Raw genomic sequence first — 13,074 nt, forward strand, 5'->3', positions numbered from 1 at the left:
CTACATCCTTCTGTATCTGTTTAGTGTATTCATCTCTTGGTCTCACTCTACGATTTTTAGCCTCCACGCTGCCCTCCAATACTAAATTGGTGATCCCTTGATGCCTCAGAACATGTCCTACCAACCGATCCCTACTTCTGGTCAAGTTGTGCCACAAACTTCTCTTCTGCCCAATCCTATTCAATACCTCCTCATTAGTTACGTGATCTACCCACCTTATCTTCAGCATTCTTCTGTAGCATCACATTTCGAAAGCTTCTATTCTCTTCTTGTCAAAACTATTTATCGTCCATGTTTCACTTCCATGCATGGCTACACTCCATAGAAATACTTTCAGAAACGACTTCCTGACACTTAAATCTATACTCGACGTTAACAAATTTCTCTTCTTCAGAAACGCTTTCCTTGCCATCGCCAGTCTACATTTTATATCTTCTCTACTTCGACCATCGTCAGTCATTTTGCTTCCCAAAGAGCAAAACTCATTTACTACTTTAAGTGTCTCATTTCCTAATCTAATTCCCTCAGCATCACCCGACTTAATTCGACTACATTCCATTATCCTCGTTTCCCTTTTGTTGATGTTCATCTTATATCCTACTTTCAAGACACTATCGATTCCGCTCAACTGCTCTTCCAAGTCCTTTGCTGTCTCTGACAGAATTACAATGTCATCGGCGAACCTCAAAGTTTTTATTTCTTCTCCATGGATTTTAATACCTACTCCGAATTTTTCTTTTGTTTCGTGTACTGCTTGCTCAATATACAGATTGAATAACATCGGGGATAGGCTACAACCCTGTCTCACTCCCTTCCCAACCACTGCTTCCCTTTCATACCCCTCGACTCTTATAACTGCCATCTGGTTTCTGTACAAATTGTAAATAGCCTTTCGCTCCCTGTATTTTACCCCTGCCACCTTTAGAATTTGAAAGAGAGTATTGCAGTCAACATTGTCAAAAGCTTTCTATAAGTCTACAAATGCTAGAAACGTAGTTTTGCCTTTCCTTAATCTTTCTTCTAAGATAAGTCGTAAGGTGAGTATTGCCTCACGTGTTCCAATATTTCTACGGAATCCAAACTGATCTTCCCCGAGGTCGGCTTCAGTTTTTCCATTCGTCTGTAAAGAATTCGCGTTAGTATTTTGCAGCTGTGACTTATGAAACTGATAGTTCGGTAATTTTCACATCTGTCAACACCTGCTTTGTTTGGGGTTGGAATTATTATATGTACAAACTATCAATAGTCATTCTTCACACACGGTACTCCCAAATGGAACAGGAAAAGGGTTCGGTAGGTATCCGCGTTTCCGCAGTGTGGACGCTGCAGCAGATGTGGGTGTGGAGTGTGACGTGGTGTGTTAAGTGGGCGGTAGGCTCGGTCACAACCAAGGTGCCGTCTGCTAGAGGCAGCTAGCTGTCTCGCGGTGGATTAGCGCTCACAGCTTCTGCGAGTGACAGAAGCGATTTCTCCAGAGGCGCAGCGGCGCGGTGCTGGAGCGGCGCGCTGGACAGGCGGCGGCCACATGACGGGCGGTGCACTTTCTCCAGGTCCAGGCCGTTCCAGGGCATTAGTCGGCGCGCTGACCGGTTCACACGGCAAAAGGCCGGGCAGCCGCGCGCACACCTGCCTCCGCCTCTCACTCGCCGTCACTGCGGCCGGCCGCCTCTCAAGTGCAGCGCTCTGCTGGCACAGCGTGGCGCAACTCCGGCCTGCACCGGACCGCAGTCCGCAGGTACCTCGTGGTCACGGAAGCAGTAGCACCCCGGAGGAAGCGCAGGTAAGAGGTCACGAGTGCCAGGCCCGTTAACGACAGCCAAAACAGGAAACCGTTGCAAGCTAATATCTGTAGCAGTAACTTGCATTGCGCTACATTGACGTACACAGCTTACAAATCGAGGCATCCTGTCGCCTTGTTTTCCGAAACACTCTCATAAATTATCTGATCAAAAGCGTCCCGATATCCCTACATAATGCGTAATTCACCACCAGATGTCAGGATAGGCGGACCCGCCAGTATAAAATGAGGCGGTGTGCGTTTCGCTGAGCCGGCCGGTGTGGCCCACCGGTTCTAGGCGCTTCAGTCTGGAACCGCGCGACCTTCTACGGTCGCAGGTTCGAATCCTGCCTCGGGCACGGATGTGTGTGATGTCCTTAGGTTAGTTAGGTTTAAGTAGTTGTAAGTTCACGGGGACTGATGACCTCAGAAGTTAAGTCCCATAGTGCTCAGAGCCATTTGAACCATTTTCTTGTTGCGCCGACAGCAGACATGCAGTAGCAGCAGAATGAGACGGTCGGGAGAGCTCACTGACTTCGAAGGTTGAACGGTCACTGGGAAAGCGAAGGAACAATCGCAGCTTAAAGTACTACCAGTAGTACAGGTAGCAAAAAAAACTATACGTACGGAGTTAAAAAGAAAGTGTTACAATGACCCAGTAGCTTAACATGAAGCACACATTTATGTACTCATTACAAAGTGCACTTAATGTGGTTCAGAGAGCGACGAGAGTGGATGACTGCAAATTAGTGATTTGGAGCGGTAAATCCCGCTGTACAATGAGATGACGGAAGTCATGGGACAGGTCCTAATAACATGTCTGATCTTTCTCCCGGCGCAGTGCAGCTGGCGTGACATAGACTCAACTAGTCGTTGGAAGTCGCCTGCAGATACAGTGAACCATGATGCATCCACAGTCGTGCCTACTTGCGAAAATCTTGCCGTTGCGAGATTTTATGCACGAACTGGCCTCTCGATTAGGTCTCGCAAATTTTCGATCTGGGTGGCCAAGTCATTCCCTCGAATTGTCCAGAATGTGCTTCAAACAATCGTGAATAATTGTGGCCTTGCGACATGGCGCGTCGTTGTTTGGGAACCTGAAGTCCTTGAATGGCTGCAGATGGCCTCCAAGTAGCCGAACATAACGATTTCCAGTGAAGGATCGGTTGAGTTGGACCAGAGGAAGAGTCCACTCCATACAAACGCAACCCACCCCACTACGGAGCCACCACCAGCTCGCGCAGTGCCTTGTTGACAGATGGGGTCCATGGCTCCGTGTGGTCTGCGCCACACTCGAACCCTGCCATGAGCTCTTACCAGCTGAAATACTGACTTGTCCGGCTGGGCCGCGGTTCTCCGCTCGTCTAGGGCACAAATGTTCAAATGTGTGTCAATTCCTAAGGGGCCAAACTGCTGAGGTCATCGGTCACTAGACTTACACACAACTCGAACTAACTTTAACTAACTTACGCTAGGCCGGGCCGGTTGGCCGTGCGGTCTAACGCTCGGCTTTCCGGGCGGGAAGGAGCGCCTGGTCCCCGGCACGAATCCGCCCGGCGGACTGGTGTCGAGGTTCGGTGAAGCGGCCAGTCAGTGGATGGTTTTTAGGCGGTTTTCCATCTGCTTCGGCGAATGGCGGGCTCGTTCCCCTTATTCCGCCTCAGTTACACTATGTCGGCGATTGTCAAGTTCTCCACGTACCATTACTCCACCACGCAAACATAGGGGTTTCACTCGTCTGGTGTGAGACGTTCCCTGGGGGGGTCCACCGGGGGCCGAACCGCATAATAACCCTGAAAGAGTTGGGTTGTTTGGGGGAAGACACCAAACAGCGAGGTCATCGGTCTCATCGGATTAGGAAAGGATGGGGAAGGAAGTCGACCGTGTCCTTTCAAAGGAATCATCCCAGCATTTGCCTGGAGTGACTTAGGGAAATCACAGAAAACCTAAATCAGGATGGCCGGACGCGGGATTGAACCGTCGTCCTCCCGAATGCGAGTCCAGTGTGCTACCACTGCGCCACCTCGCTCGGTCCTGAAAGAGTGGTTCGGTGTAGTGGCGGAGGGGTGAAGTGCACTGCGGTAGTCGTCGTGGGGTTGTGGACCACTGCGGCTGCGGCGGGGACGGAGCCTCTCCGTCGTTTCTAGGTCCCCGGTTAACATACAATACAATATACAATACATACAACTTTTGCTAAGAACAACAGACACACACACACACACACACACACACACACACACACACACACACACACGCCCATGCCCGAGGAAGGACTCGAACTTCCGGCGGGAAGGGCCGCGCAATCCGTGACATGGCGCCTCTAACCGCGCGGCCGTCAAGGGTACATCCGATACACTCACGAACCCAGTAGAGGCGCTGCAGGCGACACCGTACTCTCAGCAAAGGCACTCGACTGGATCGTCTGCTGCCATAATCCATTAAAACCAAATTTCACCGCACTGTCCTAACGCATACATTCTCCGTACGTTCCATATTGGTTTCTGCGGTTATTTGACGCAGTGCTACTTGTCGTTAGCACTGACAACTCTTCGCAAAAGCCGCTCCTATCGGTAGTTAAGTGAAGGCCGTCGGCCACTGCCTTGTCCATGGTGAGAGGTGATGCCTCAGATTTGGTACTCTCGGGACTCTCTTGACACTGTGTATCTCGGAATATCGAATTGCCTAATGATTTCCGTAATAGAACGTCACATGAGTCCATCTTCAATTCCCATTCCACGTTCAGAGTCTATGAGTTCACCTCGTGCGGCCATAATCGCGTCGGAAGCATTTCCACACCACCTGAGTGCACGCGACAGCTCCGTCGACGCACCGCCCCTGTTACACCCTGAGTGCACGCGACAGCTCCGCCGACGCACCGCCCCTGTTACACCCTGTGTGCGCGACACTACCGCCATCTGTGTACCTATCCCATGACTTTTGTAACATCATCGTGTCCTGTGCGAATTCGATGAAAAGTTTGGGTTTAGCAAATGTGTGCAGGGCATTACCTGCCATCACGTGTGTAAGTAGGCTGTTTAGGTTTTTATGTTGGTAACGCCACGTAGCGCTCTGCATGAAAATCACTGGCTGTGCTGTGTGCAGTCTGTGTCTGCTTGGACTCATTGTTGGAGTGTTCGCTATTGTAGTATTGGGCAGTTGGATGTGAACAGCGCATAGCGTTAGAATCTTTTATTTAGCTGGCAGTATTGGCGCTCGCTGTATTGCAGTAGTTCGAGTAACGAAGATTTTTGTGAGGTAAGTGATTCATAAAAGGTATAGGTTATTGTTAGTTAGGACCATTCTTTTGAAGGCATTATTGAAAGACAGACTGCGTTAAGCTAAAAATATTGTGTGTCAGTTTATTGATGATCAGAATAAGTAAAGAGAGAAATGTCTGAGCACGTTCAGTTTTGCTCAGCTGCTTGAAAATCAAATAACGTAAGGGGTTAACCAGTACAGTAATTCATTAATTTTTCTAACGGGATGTTTCACGCGTAGCGCCAACAGCAGACGGAGGAGTTGACGTGTTTGATTCGTGGGGCACTCAACTGCGCGATCATCGGCACCCGGACGATGTTCCAATCTTCACACAGTCCAGTCTAGCCGCTTTCACGGATGATGATGACATGATGAGGACAAGAGAGACACTCAGTCCCCGGGCAGAGCAAATCCCCAACCCGGCCGGGAACTGAACCCGGGTCCCTGTGATCCAGAGGCAGCAACGCTAGCCACTAGACCAGGAGCTGCGGACGAAGGAGCAGACGTTACGCTCTGGGGTTGTTTTCTGTGGTTAGGACAAGGTCCCCTTATTGTGGTTAACAGAACGCTTAATGCAGGTGGATACGAACAGATTTTTACAGTATCGTGTAATGCGTGTACTGGAGGAACGATTCGGAGACGACGGTTGAGTGCACAGGATGGCAATGCACCCTTCCATAAAGTAGCATCTGTGTAGCAACGATTTGTGGACAGAAACACTCGTGAAATCAACTGCGCCGACTGGACCCCCACCTCAACCGAAGGGAACAGTTTCTGGACGAGTTAGATGGGCGAGCTCGCTCCAAACCTCAGCATACAGTATCACTACTCCCTCTGGTTTCAGGTCCCGACGAAAAATGCTCTGCCATTCCTCCACGGACATTCCGACACCTCACTGAAAGTGTTCCCACCAGAGCTGACTCCATCATAAAGGACATACCCTCACACACTATATAACTGTTCACTAAAGGTGTCCGGACACTCTTCGTGGGATAGTGTACATAAAGTGGCGTAGACTTGTAAGGTACCTAAAATTACCTTACGCTGTTCCATCCATTATAGCTTGGATTTTGGCACGTAGTTCTTCCACATTTGTAAGCAGGGATGTAAATACTGTGCAGTAATGGTTTGAGGAAACTGAGCGAATTTCAGTCTCGGTCAGCTACCAGGCTTCGCGTATCAGAAAGGCGTACGAAGTAAAATCACCTCGAGTGGCAAAGACAGTCTTATTACAACAAATTGGTGCTGCTTACATCGAGCAACCTAAATGAAGATACCAAAAAGATATTTATTATGAGCCCTTGTGCTTGCACCACAGGACGTCTGGATGCATTTGTAAGCGGTGCCGAAAGAGGATGAAAAATATCTCTTGGACGGCAGAGCTCAGAAGTTAAGATATTCTTATGAGAAGCGCGACTAGCAACAGTAGGCAAAACAAGACGTCAGTACCTTTCCGGTTAATGTAATGGAAGGACTGGTTCCAGGAAAGAGAGAAAACGAAGACATGGCCTGCAATAGGCGATGCTCCAAGCGCTTCAGAAATGATGTAGTAGCAGGATCAAACGGGGAAATGACGGAAACTAACAGCGAGTGCTGGAGAAGGAAACTTGATACCAACCAGCCTTCAGTCGTCACTAAAGCACCCCTCACGTCTTGCGGTACAAATTTAACGGATACTGTGTTCGCTGACGCTTCCCGGCAGCGCTAGAAGTCTTTTTCATTGAATTCGCTGGCTCCGGCACGACGAGATTCCACCGAAATAACAGGGTCTACTAAGGTGTGTTGTATCTGCATAATACATACCCTAGTCAACCGACACAATGATTTCAAACAAGAACACCTTAAGAATGAGCGTGGACAAAGATAAAGTTCGGCGTATCCTCTTTCATGTGGAGCAGATCCTGATAGGCAGCACACACTGCATACGAACCCCACACAGTGCCTGCGCCCTGCCCCCTCTCACGAGCATAAACAGTAATAAGGTGAAGCCTAGTGTCACTCGGAAGTGTCGGCAAACATTCTGTCTCTAGCAAAATTTTTCCCAGTGATGTGATCTGTCACCCCTAGACGTTTGATGTAAAGACTGAAACACACTGTATATATACTGTGTTCTAAAATTAGCACTATACTTTTCACAAATTAAAAAACGACACTGACTGCTTCCCTTTAAAGTTTTATTGTGCTAGACCGGTATTCAGTCACTTTGATGACGATAACGCTGGTTCTCAATTTTTGCGATGCTTAATTAACTCTACACAGCCGGGGAAAGAAAAGTGCACCCTTTTAGAGGTTTCCAAGCCACTCGAGGTTTACTGCTGCAACAGTGCGTATTGAGTACAGGAAATGACCGCAGATCAACAGCACAAGCGGTTCTGAGGTAGCAGGTACCAACCACGCTGGAACGCTCGTATTAGTAGTGCATGTTGTAGTCTCCACGAGCGGCAACCATTCGATCGTACAGACGGCGAACACTGTCCTGGGACACTTTATGGCACGCCTGCTCGACCTGTTGACGTAGATATGTAAGAGTTGTTGGCTGCCGAGTCGCACGAGTCACTTCTCGCCCCTTCATATCCCGCAGCTGCTCCGTTCGAGACAAGCCCGGAAATGGTGCTGCCCAGGAAAGCTGGCACGCGTCTTGCATAGCACGTCGAATTTCAGGGGCAAAGTATGGGCGAGAATTATCCTGCTGGAACAACACATCAACGGCAAAAGAATGGGTCTAACAATAGTCTGCACGTATCGAGCGTTGGGTAGCGTCCCTTCCAGAAGGTGAACGATAGTTGTAGCTCTAGTATGCCTTGGACGACGATCACTTGCGTGCAGTCAGAATCTGCGTTCACCGCTGAAGACCGTGGCGCGCCATTCCATCTTCCAAGTGATCCTCTGAAGGCAGCAGTCCAGCCGAGCACGTTGATGCTGCAGTATGAGTGGAAGACGGGCCCTCTTGTCCGTGCTCTGGTAGCTTTACGACCTGCCACTGCTGCCGTTACAACACGACGATCCTGACGGGCGTCTGAGCTGCGTGCAAGTCCAGATCTTCGTCTACGGGTGTCCACTGACCACTGACACCAGCATCGTTCCAAAACTGACGCAGCACATCCAGCTTGTGTGGTAATTCTCCGAAAGAACTATTCCGCCACTCGGAAGGCCACAGTTTGACCCAGTTTCAAAGTTGCTCAGATGGCTGTAGGAAGCACGAGCGCGTCTCCGTGGCACGGTTGCCTGCATTCTTCACACGTTCGCACCACGCTGAACCTTCCAACTGTGCAGGTTAGACACAGATGGCGTTATGGTAGCTATGCCACTATGCTATCTGTTGCCGGACGATGTTGAAACCATTATCAGCACATCGACTATCCCCCACGTGCCATATGCCATCATCACATAAAATCTATGCGTTCCTCCCAGGTGTACTAATTTTTTTCCGACAGTGTATCAGGAACGAGTCTATTAATTTTACATGAGACAAACGTTGGACGAAGATACGGAAACACCGAGAGAAATGCATGTATGGACATAAACGCAGATGCTAGCCAAGCACTGTAGGTTACGCTGTTGCATTTGACCACAAATTCCACCTGTGCAATGCCCACTAGACGTAGCAAGTGTACTGTCCTGCGGCTGTCAGGAAAGAACTGACGATCAAGTCTGAACGGACTTTATTTAACTAAAACGCCCTCTTCGCGTCCACTAATTTCTAGACGCAAGAACAACAGAAAGCACAACAGTTCCTGTGGTGGCAAAAACCAGATAAGAGTACAAGACAATGAAAAGAAATAATAATCAAAGTACTACTCTACACAATTACAAAGTGGTGTTGTGCCCAACATGATACAACTTTCTACTGAAGACTACGGCGAGTATCTACTAGGCTAGAGCCGACATAGAATGAACACACGAGGAAACAAGTCTGCGGAAGCCCTTTACGAGAAGAAGTGACAGGTTAGTGGAACAATTGCTTTGGAATGGTGGACTTGTACACGGAAGGAGCAGCACAGAGGAAAGTAGCAGCGGTAGACAAAATCGAAAACTTGCTAAACACATTACAGAGGATTCAATGTCGTAGAGATTGAAAGATTGGCACAAGAGATGGAAACATGAAATACACCACACAACATGTCAAAAGACTGATGACTTAGCAGAAAGGTACAGCAATAAGACGTGCCACTTGTCAATCTCGGTAGTATTATGTTGTCGACTAACCCGGCCACTTACAACCTTTACTTCAGACTTCCTTCGACCTCTCGTCCCTGGAAACCTTCGTGGCGATACTAAACGCTTGCTCGAGATCTTCGCTTCACAAGCAGTTTCAAGTAGATACTGAACCTTCAAACTGAGAATCACACTACCTGTTGGCTGCTACTGAAACAGATACCGGCGAAATAATGTAAATGGTTCTTCAACGAAAGTGTTCACGTCTTATTACTTCATGTTTTAACTTAGCCACATAATACACAGTACGTATAGTATCATTAGAACAGCTGGTACGTCCCAGGTTGGCATGTAGAGATAGGCGGCTGCACAGCGCTGTGTAGCAGTTATCAGAGTATTGATGGCGGCCAAACAGATAACGACAATGCACGATAAGGTGGGAAGATAACAGACAAAACTGACCGTCGTCCACATTACAACACATGATGTGCCAGACAACTTATATCGTTCAGTGTTTGATACACAGGTCATTCATGTTATCGAACGGTACCTGATGCTTTTTTCAGCTGGGTGAGGCGTTGAACCCGGTGATTTCTTTAATATCTACAGAAAGGAAACATGTTATGACCGGTGAGTCGCCTAGCGACAGTTAATTTTATTAATTTGATCTGTGAATTCTGATTGCGCAAGCCCGCGTTCCGCCAGATAGAGCGCATGTAATATCAACATTACACACGCGCCTGCGCGCCGTAGATGGAGCAGTGTTCAAAGACATGTAGCGTCTGCGTTCGCTCATCAATCTCTGTGCCAATTTCTGGTACAAAGTCTGCGACGCTGACAGTGCGAAACACTGACCTAAAGATGGCTGAATGGTTGTCAGCCGAAACATCGTGACAATAAGTCGACGTCACCCGGCCGCAATCCCGAACGCTCTTTACACCAGGAAAATTTCGAGAATCGTGGTTTAGCAAAGATTTCAAATTATGTGTGAAGTTCGTTGCAAGTGAAAAAGTTCTCTCATTCTCAAATGCTGGATGAATTAAGTCTGGGTATTTGCGGGTCGTGGGCTACACTTCTTTCTCACCCCCCGCTCCCTCCCCCCACCTTTTATATGTAGGTGGTGCTTACCATCATAGCGCTCGCTCCTAGCTTCTACATACGTCGATCGCAACACCGAGAAGCAGTTGTGCAACAAAGCGAAATTTGATAGGCGAGTTTCTGCATCTGAAAGACGATGCCTATTCAAATTTTGTGCCAGTCGCATAAGAGTGGCGCTAAGTAGCGGCACTATGAGGATTCATATTAGGTCTCTAAATACACGCTGTAACGGTCGTGAGAGTCAGTTACCTTCGAGATCGGACTCGGTAAGTTAACGTCAGTCAAGAACGCCTTTAAGGTGAAGAGACGCCTTTATCAGAACCTCACAGAGTTCGAACGAGGTAGTGTAATAGGGCTACGAGAAGCTGAGTGTTCCTTCTGAGATATCACAGAAAGACTTGGCAGGAATGTGGCCACTGTAGATGACTGCTGGCAGCGGTGGTCACCAGAATGTACGGCTGCAGTAAGACCGGGCTCCGGACGGCGACGTGGCAGCACCGAAAGGGAAGACCGTCGTGTCCGGCGCATCGAACTGCATCTGCGGCAGCGATTCGCGTAGAAAGTTGGCACCACGGTAGCTCAAAGAACTGCTACAAATCTGTTACCTGAAGGACAGCGCCGAGCCACACGCCCTGTAACGTGCGTTCCCCTGACCCCAAACGACCGCCTTTTGCTGCTTCCGTGGCTGCAAGCGACGGCTCATTGGAGGGTAGGGTGGAGGTCTGTTGTGTTCTGGTTCTTCCTCGGTGCCAGTGGTGACCGTGTGTTGGCTAGGAGGAGACCAGCTGAGGTCTGCAGCCAACCAGTCTGCATGCTAACCACACTGGACCTACACCTGCAGTGCGGTTTCGTATGGCTTCAGGAGCACCCTTGTGCTTATCTCAAGCACCTTGGCTGCAGGTCTGGTGATTCGACCCATTGTGCTGCCATTAATGAACATCATTCCAGGGAGTGTTTCGCAACAGGATAACGCTCCCCTACATACAGCTGTTGTAACCCAAGATGCTCTAGAGAGCTTCGACATGTTCCCTCGGCCTGCTCGATCACCAGATCTGTCTGCAGCTGAGCACATATGGCACATCACCGGACGACAACCCCAGCGTCATGCACAAACAGCATTGATCGTCGCTATATTGACCGACCAAGTGCAATAGGCACGGAACTCCGTTGCGCAAACTGTCATCCGGCATCCGTACAATGCAATACACGCACGTTTGCATGCTTGGGTTGAACATTCTGACAGTCACGCCGGTTATTAATGTGCCATCATTTCTCATTTGCAATGGCTTATCTCGCGCTTACATTAACCTATGATCTTGCAGTGCTAATGACCTAAATAAGTTACCTAGATAAATTTATTCTCGAAATTTCAAAACTATATGTTAATTATTTTTTTGGTGTTGCGATTTTTTCCGTCTGTGTATATGTACCATATTTCGTTCAAATCGATCAGGTAGTTTAGGAGGAATGTTGGAGATACATACATTAATCCATTTTTATAGTTTGTATGGATACTGTGAAAAGCAGTCATCAACCCGAAGATTGACTTGAATACCGTACTGCTTTCTAGCAATCGTACTATTGTTGGTGGTACTTGTTGCCCTTCTCTGATATCGGAATTGACACAGCCAGCCAATTATAGGGGGATCACAGCTTAGCGTGGCCTCTGAATCCCTTGCAACTCGGCGTTTTCCACATCAGCAAACATTGCCAAAAGGAAAAATGAAGAAAAACCCTTGCGTCGCGTGGGATTAGCCGAGCGGTCTCAGGTGCTGCAGTCACGGACTGTGCGGCTCGTCCCGGCGGAGGTTCAAGTCCTACCTCGGGCATGGGTGTGTGTGTTTGTTCTTAGGATAATTTAGGTTAAGTAGTGTGTAAGTTTAGGGACTGATGACCTTAGCAGTCAAGTCCCACAAGATTTCACACACATTTTAACATTTTTTGAAAAGCCCTTGGTTTGACCAGGGCCGGCTTTAGTGGCCGAGCGGTCGCAGGTCCGAATCCTGCCTAGGGCATGGATGTGTGTGATGTCCTTAAGGTAGTCAGGTTTAAGTAGTTCTAAGTTCTAGGGGACTCATAACCTCACAAGTTAAGTCCCATAGTTCTCAGAGCCATTTGAACCAATTTTGAATTTGGTTGACCAGGGGCAGACTCGAGACCTTCGGGTCAACTGCTGCCCTCTCATATGATGACAGTGGTTACCATGACAGTGCGGTACGCCAGACAGACCGCTGCTTCATCGTGAGCTCATTGCGATGAAGGCCATTTCCTGTGCGATGCCTGGAGAACGGCGCTTTGAATGGTTGCCTTTATTGCCTCGTATCAGTTCCCTGTGCGAGATGGGCGAGTGCCAGGCCTGTTCAGACCGCGGGAACGAGTGTGACGGCAAGGGGGCAGAGAGGAGAGGGGCGGTGGGTGCTGTGTGCTGGCCCTGGCTGCGGCAGTCGGCGTGTCGGAAGCAGAGCCACGGCGCGTTCGCTGGGCCCCCGTCACAGCACTGCGCTGCAGAGCAAGGCTCAGGTCTGAGGGAGGCAGCTACCGCTGTCGCTCGCCACTGTCTAGTGGCGAGTGGCTGGCCACCGAGCGGACATTAGTCTCGGCCACTGTATCTATCAGTTTCATTCTGCCTTATGCGTTTCGGGGCCAACGGCCTTACCGCAGTGGTAACTCCGGTTCCAGTCAGATCACCGAAGTTGAGCGCTCTCGGGTCTGGCTAGCACTCGGATGGGCGACCGTACGGGTCTGCCGAGTGCTGCTCGCAAGCGGGCTGCACTCAGCCCTCGTGG

The 13,074-nt window shown here is 49.2% G+C and overlaps 2 protein-coding genes across 2 annotated transcripts in view; both read right to left on the reverse strand.

Annotated features, from left to right (window-relative positions):
• Positions 1 to 13,074, reverse strand: part of LOC126419637 (class E basic helix-loop-helix protein 22-like) — a 1,550,160-nt gene that overhangs the window by 1,492,355 nt on the left and 44,731 nt on the right. The gene's annotated exons all lie outside the window — the stretch shown is intronic.
• LOC126456901 (uncharacterized) overlaps positions 1 to 13,074 on the reverse strand; it is a 111,037-nt gene that overhangs the window by 21,652 nt on the left and 76,311 nt on the right. The window contains exon 4 of the mRNA XM_050092776.1: positions 1,443 to 1,683. Coding sequence (XP_049948733.1) covers positions 1,443 to 1,683 — 241 coding nt within the window. The remainder of the gene's footprint in view (positions 1 to 1,442; positions 1,684 to 13,074) is intronic.

This window comes from Schistocerca serialis, chromosome 1 (genome assembly GCF_023864345.2).
Source record: "Schistocerca serialis cubense isolate TAMUIC-IGC-003099 chromosome 1, iqSchSeri2.2, whole genome shotgun sequence".
NCBI classification, from domain to species: domain Eukaryota; kingdom Metazoa; phylum Arthropoda; class Insecta; order Orthoptera; family Acrididae; genus Schistocerca; species Schistocerca serialis.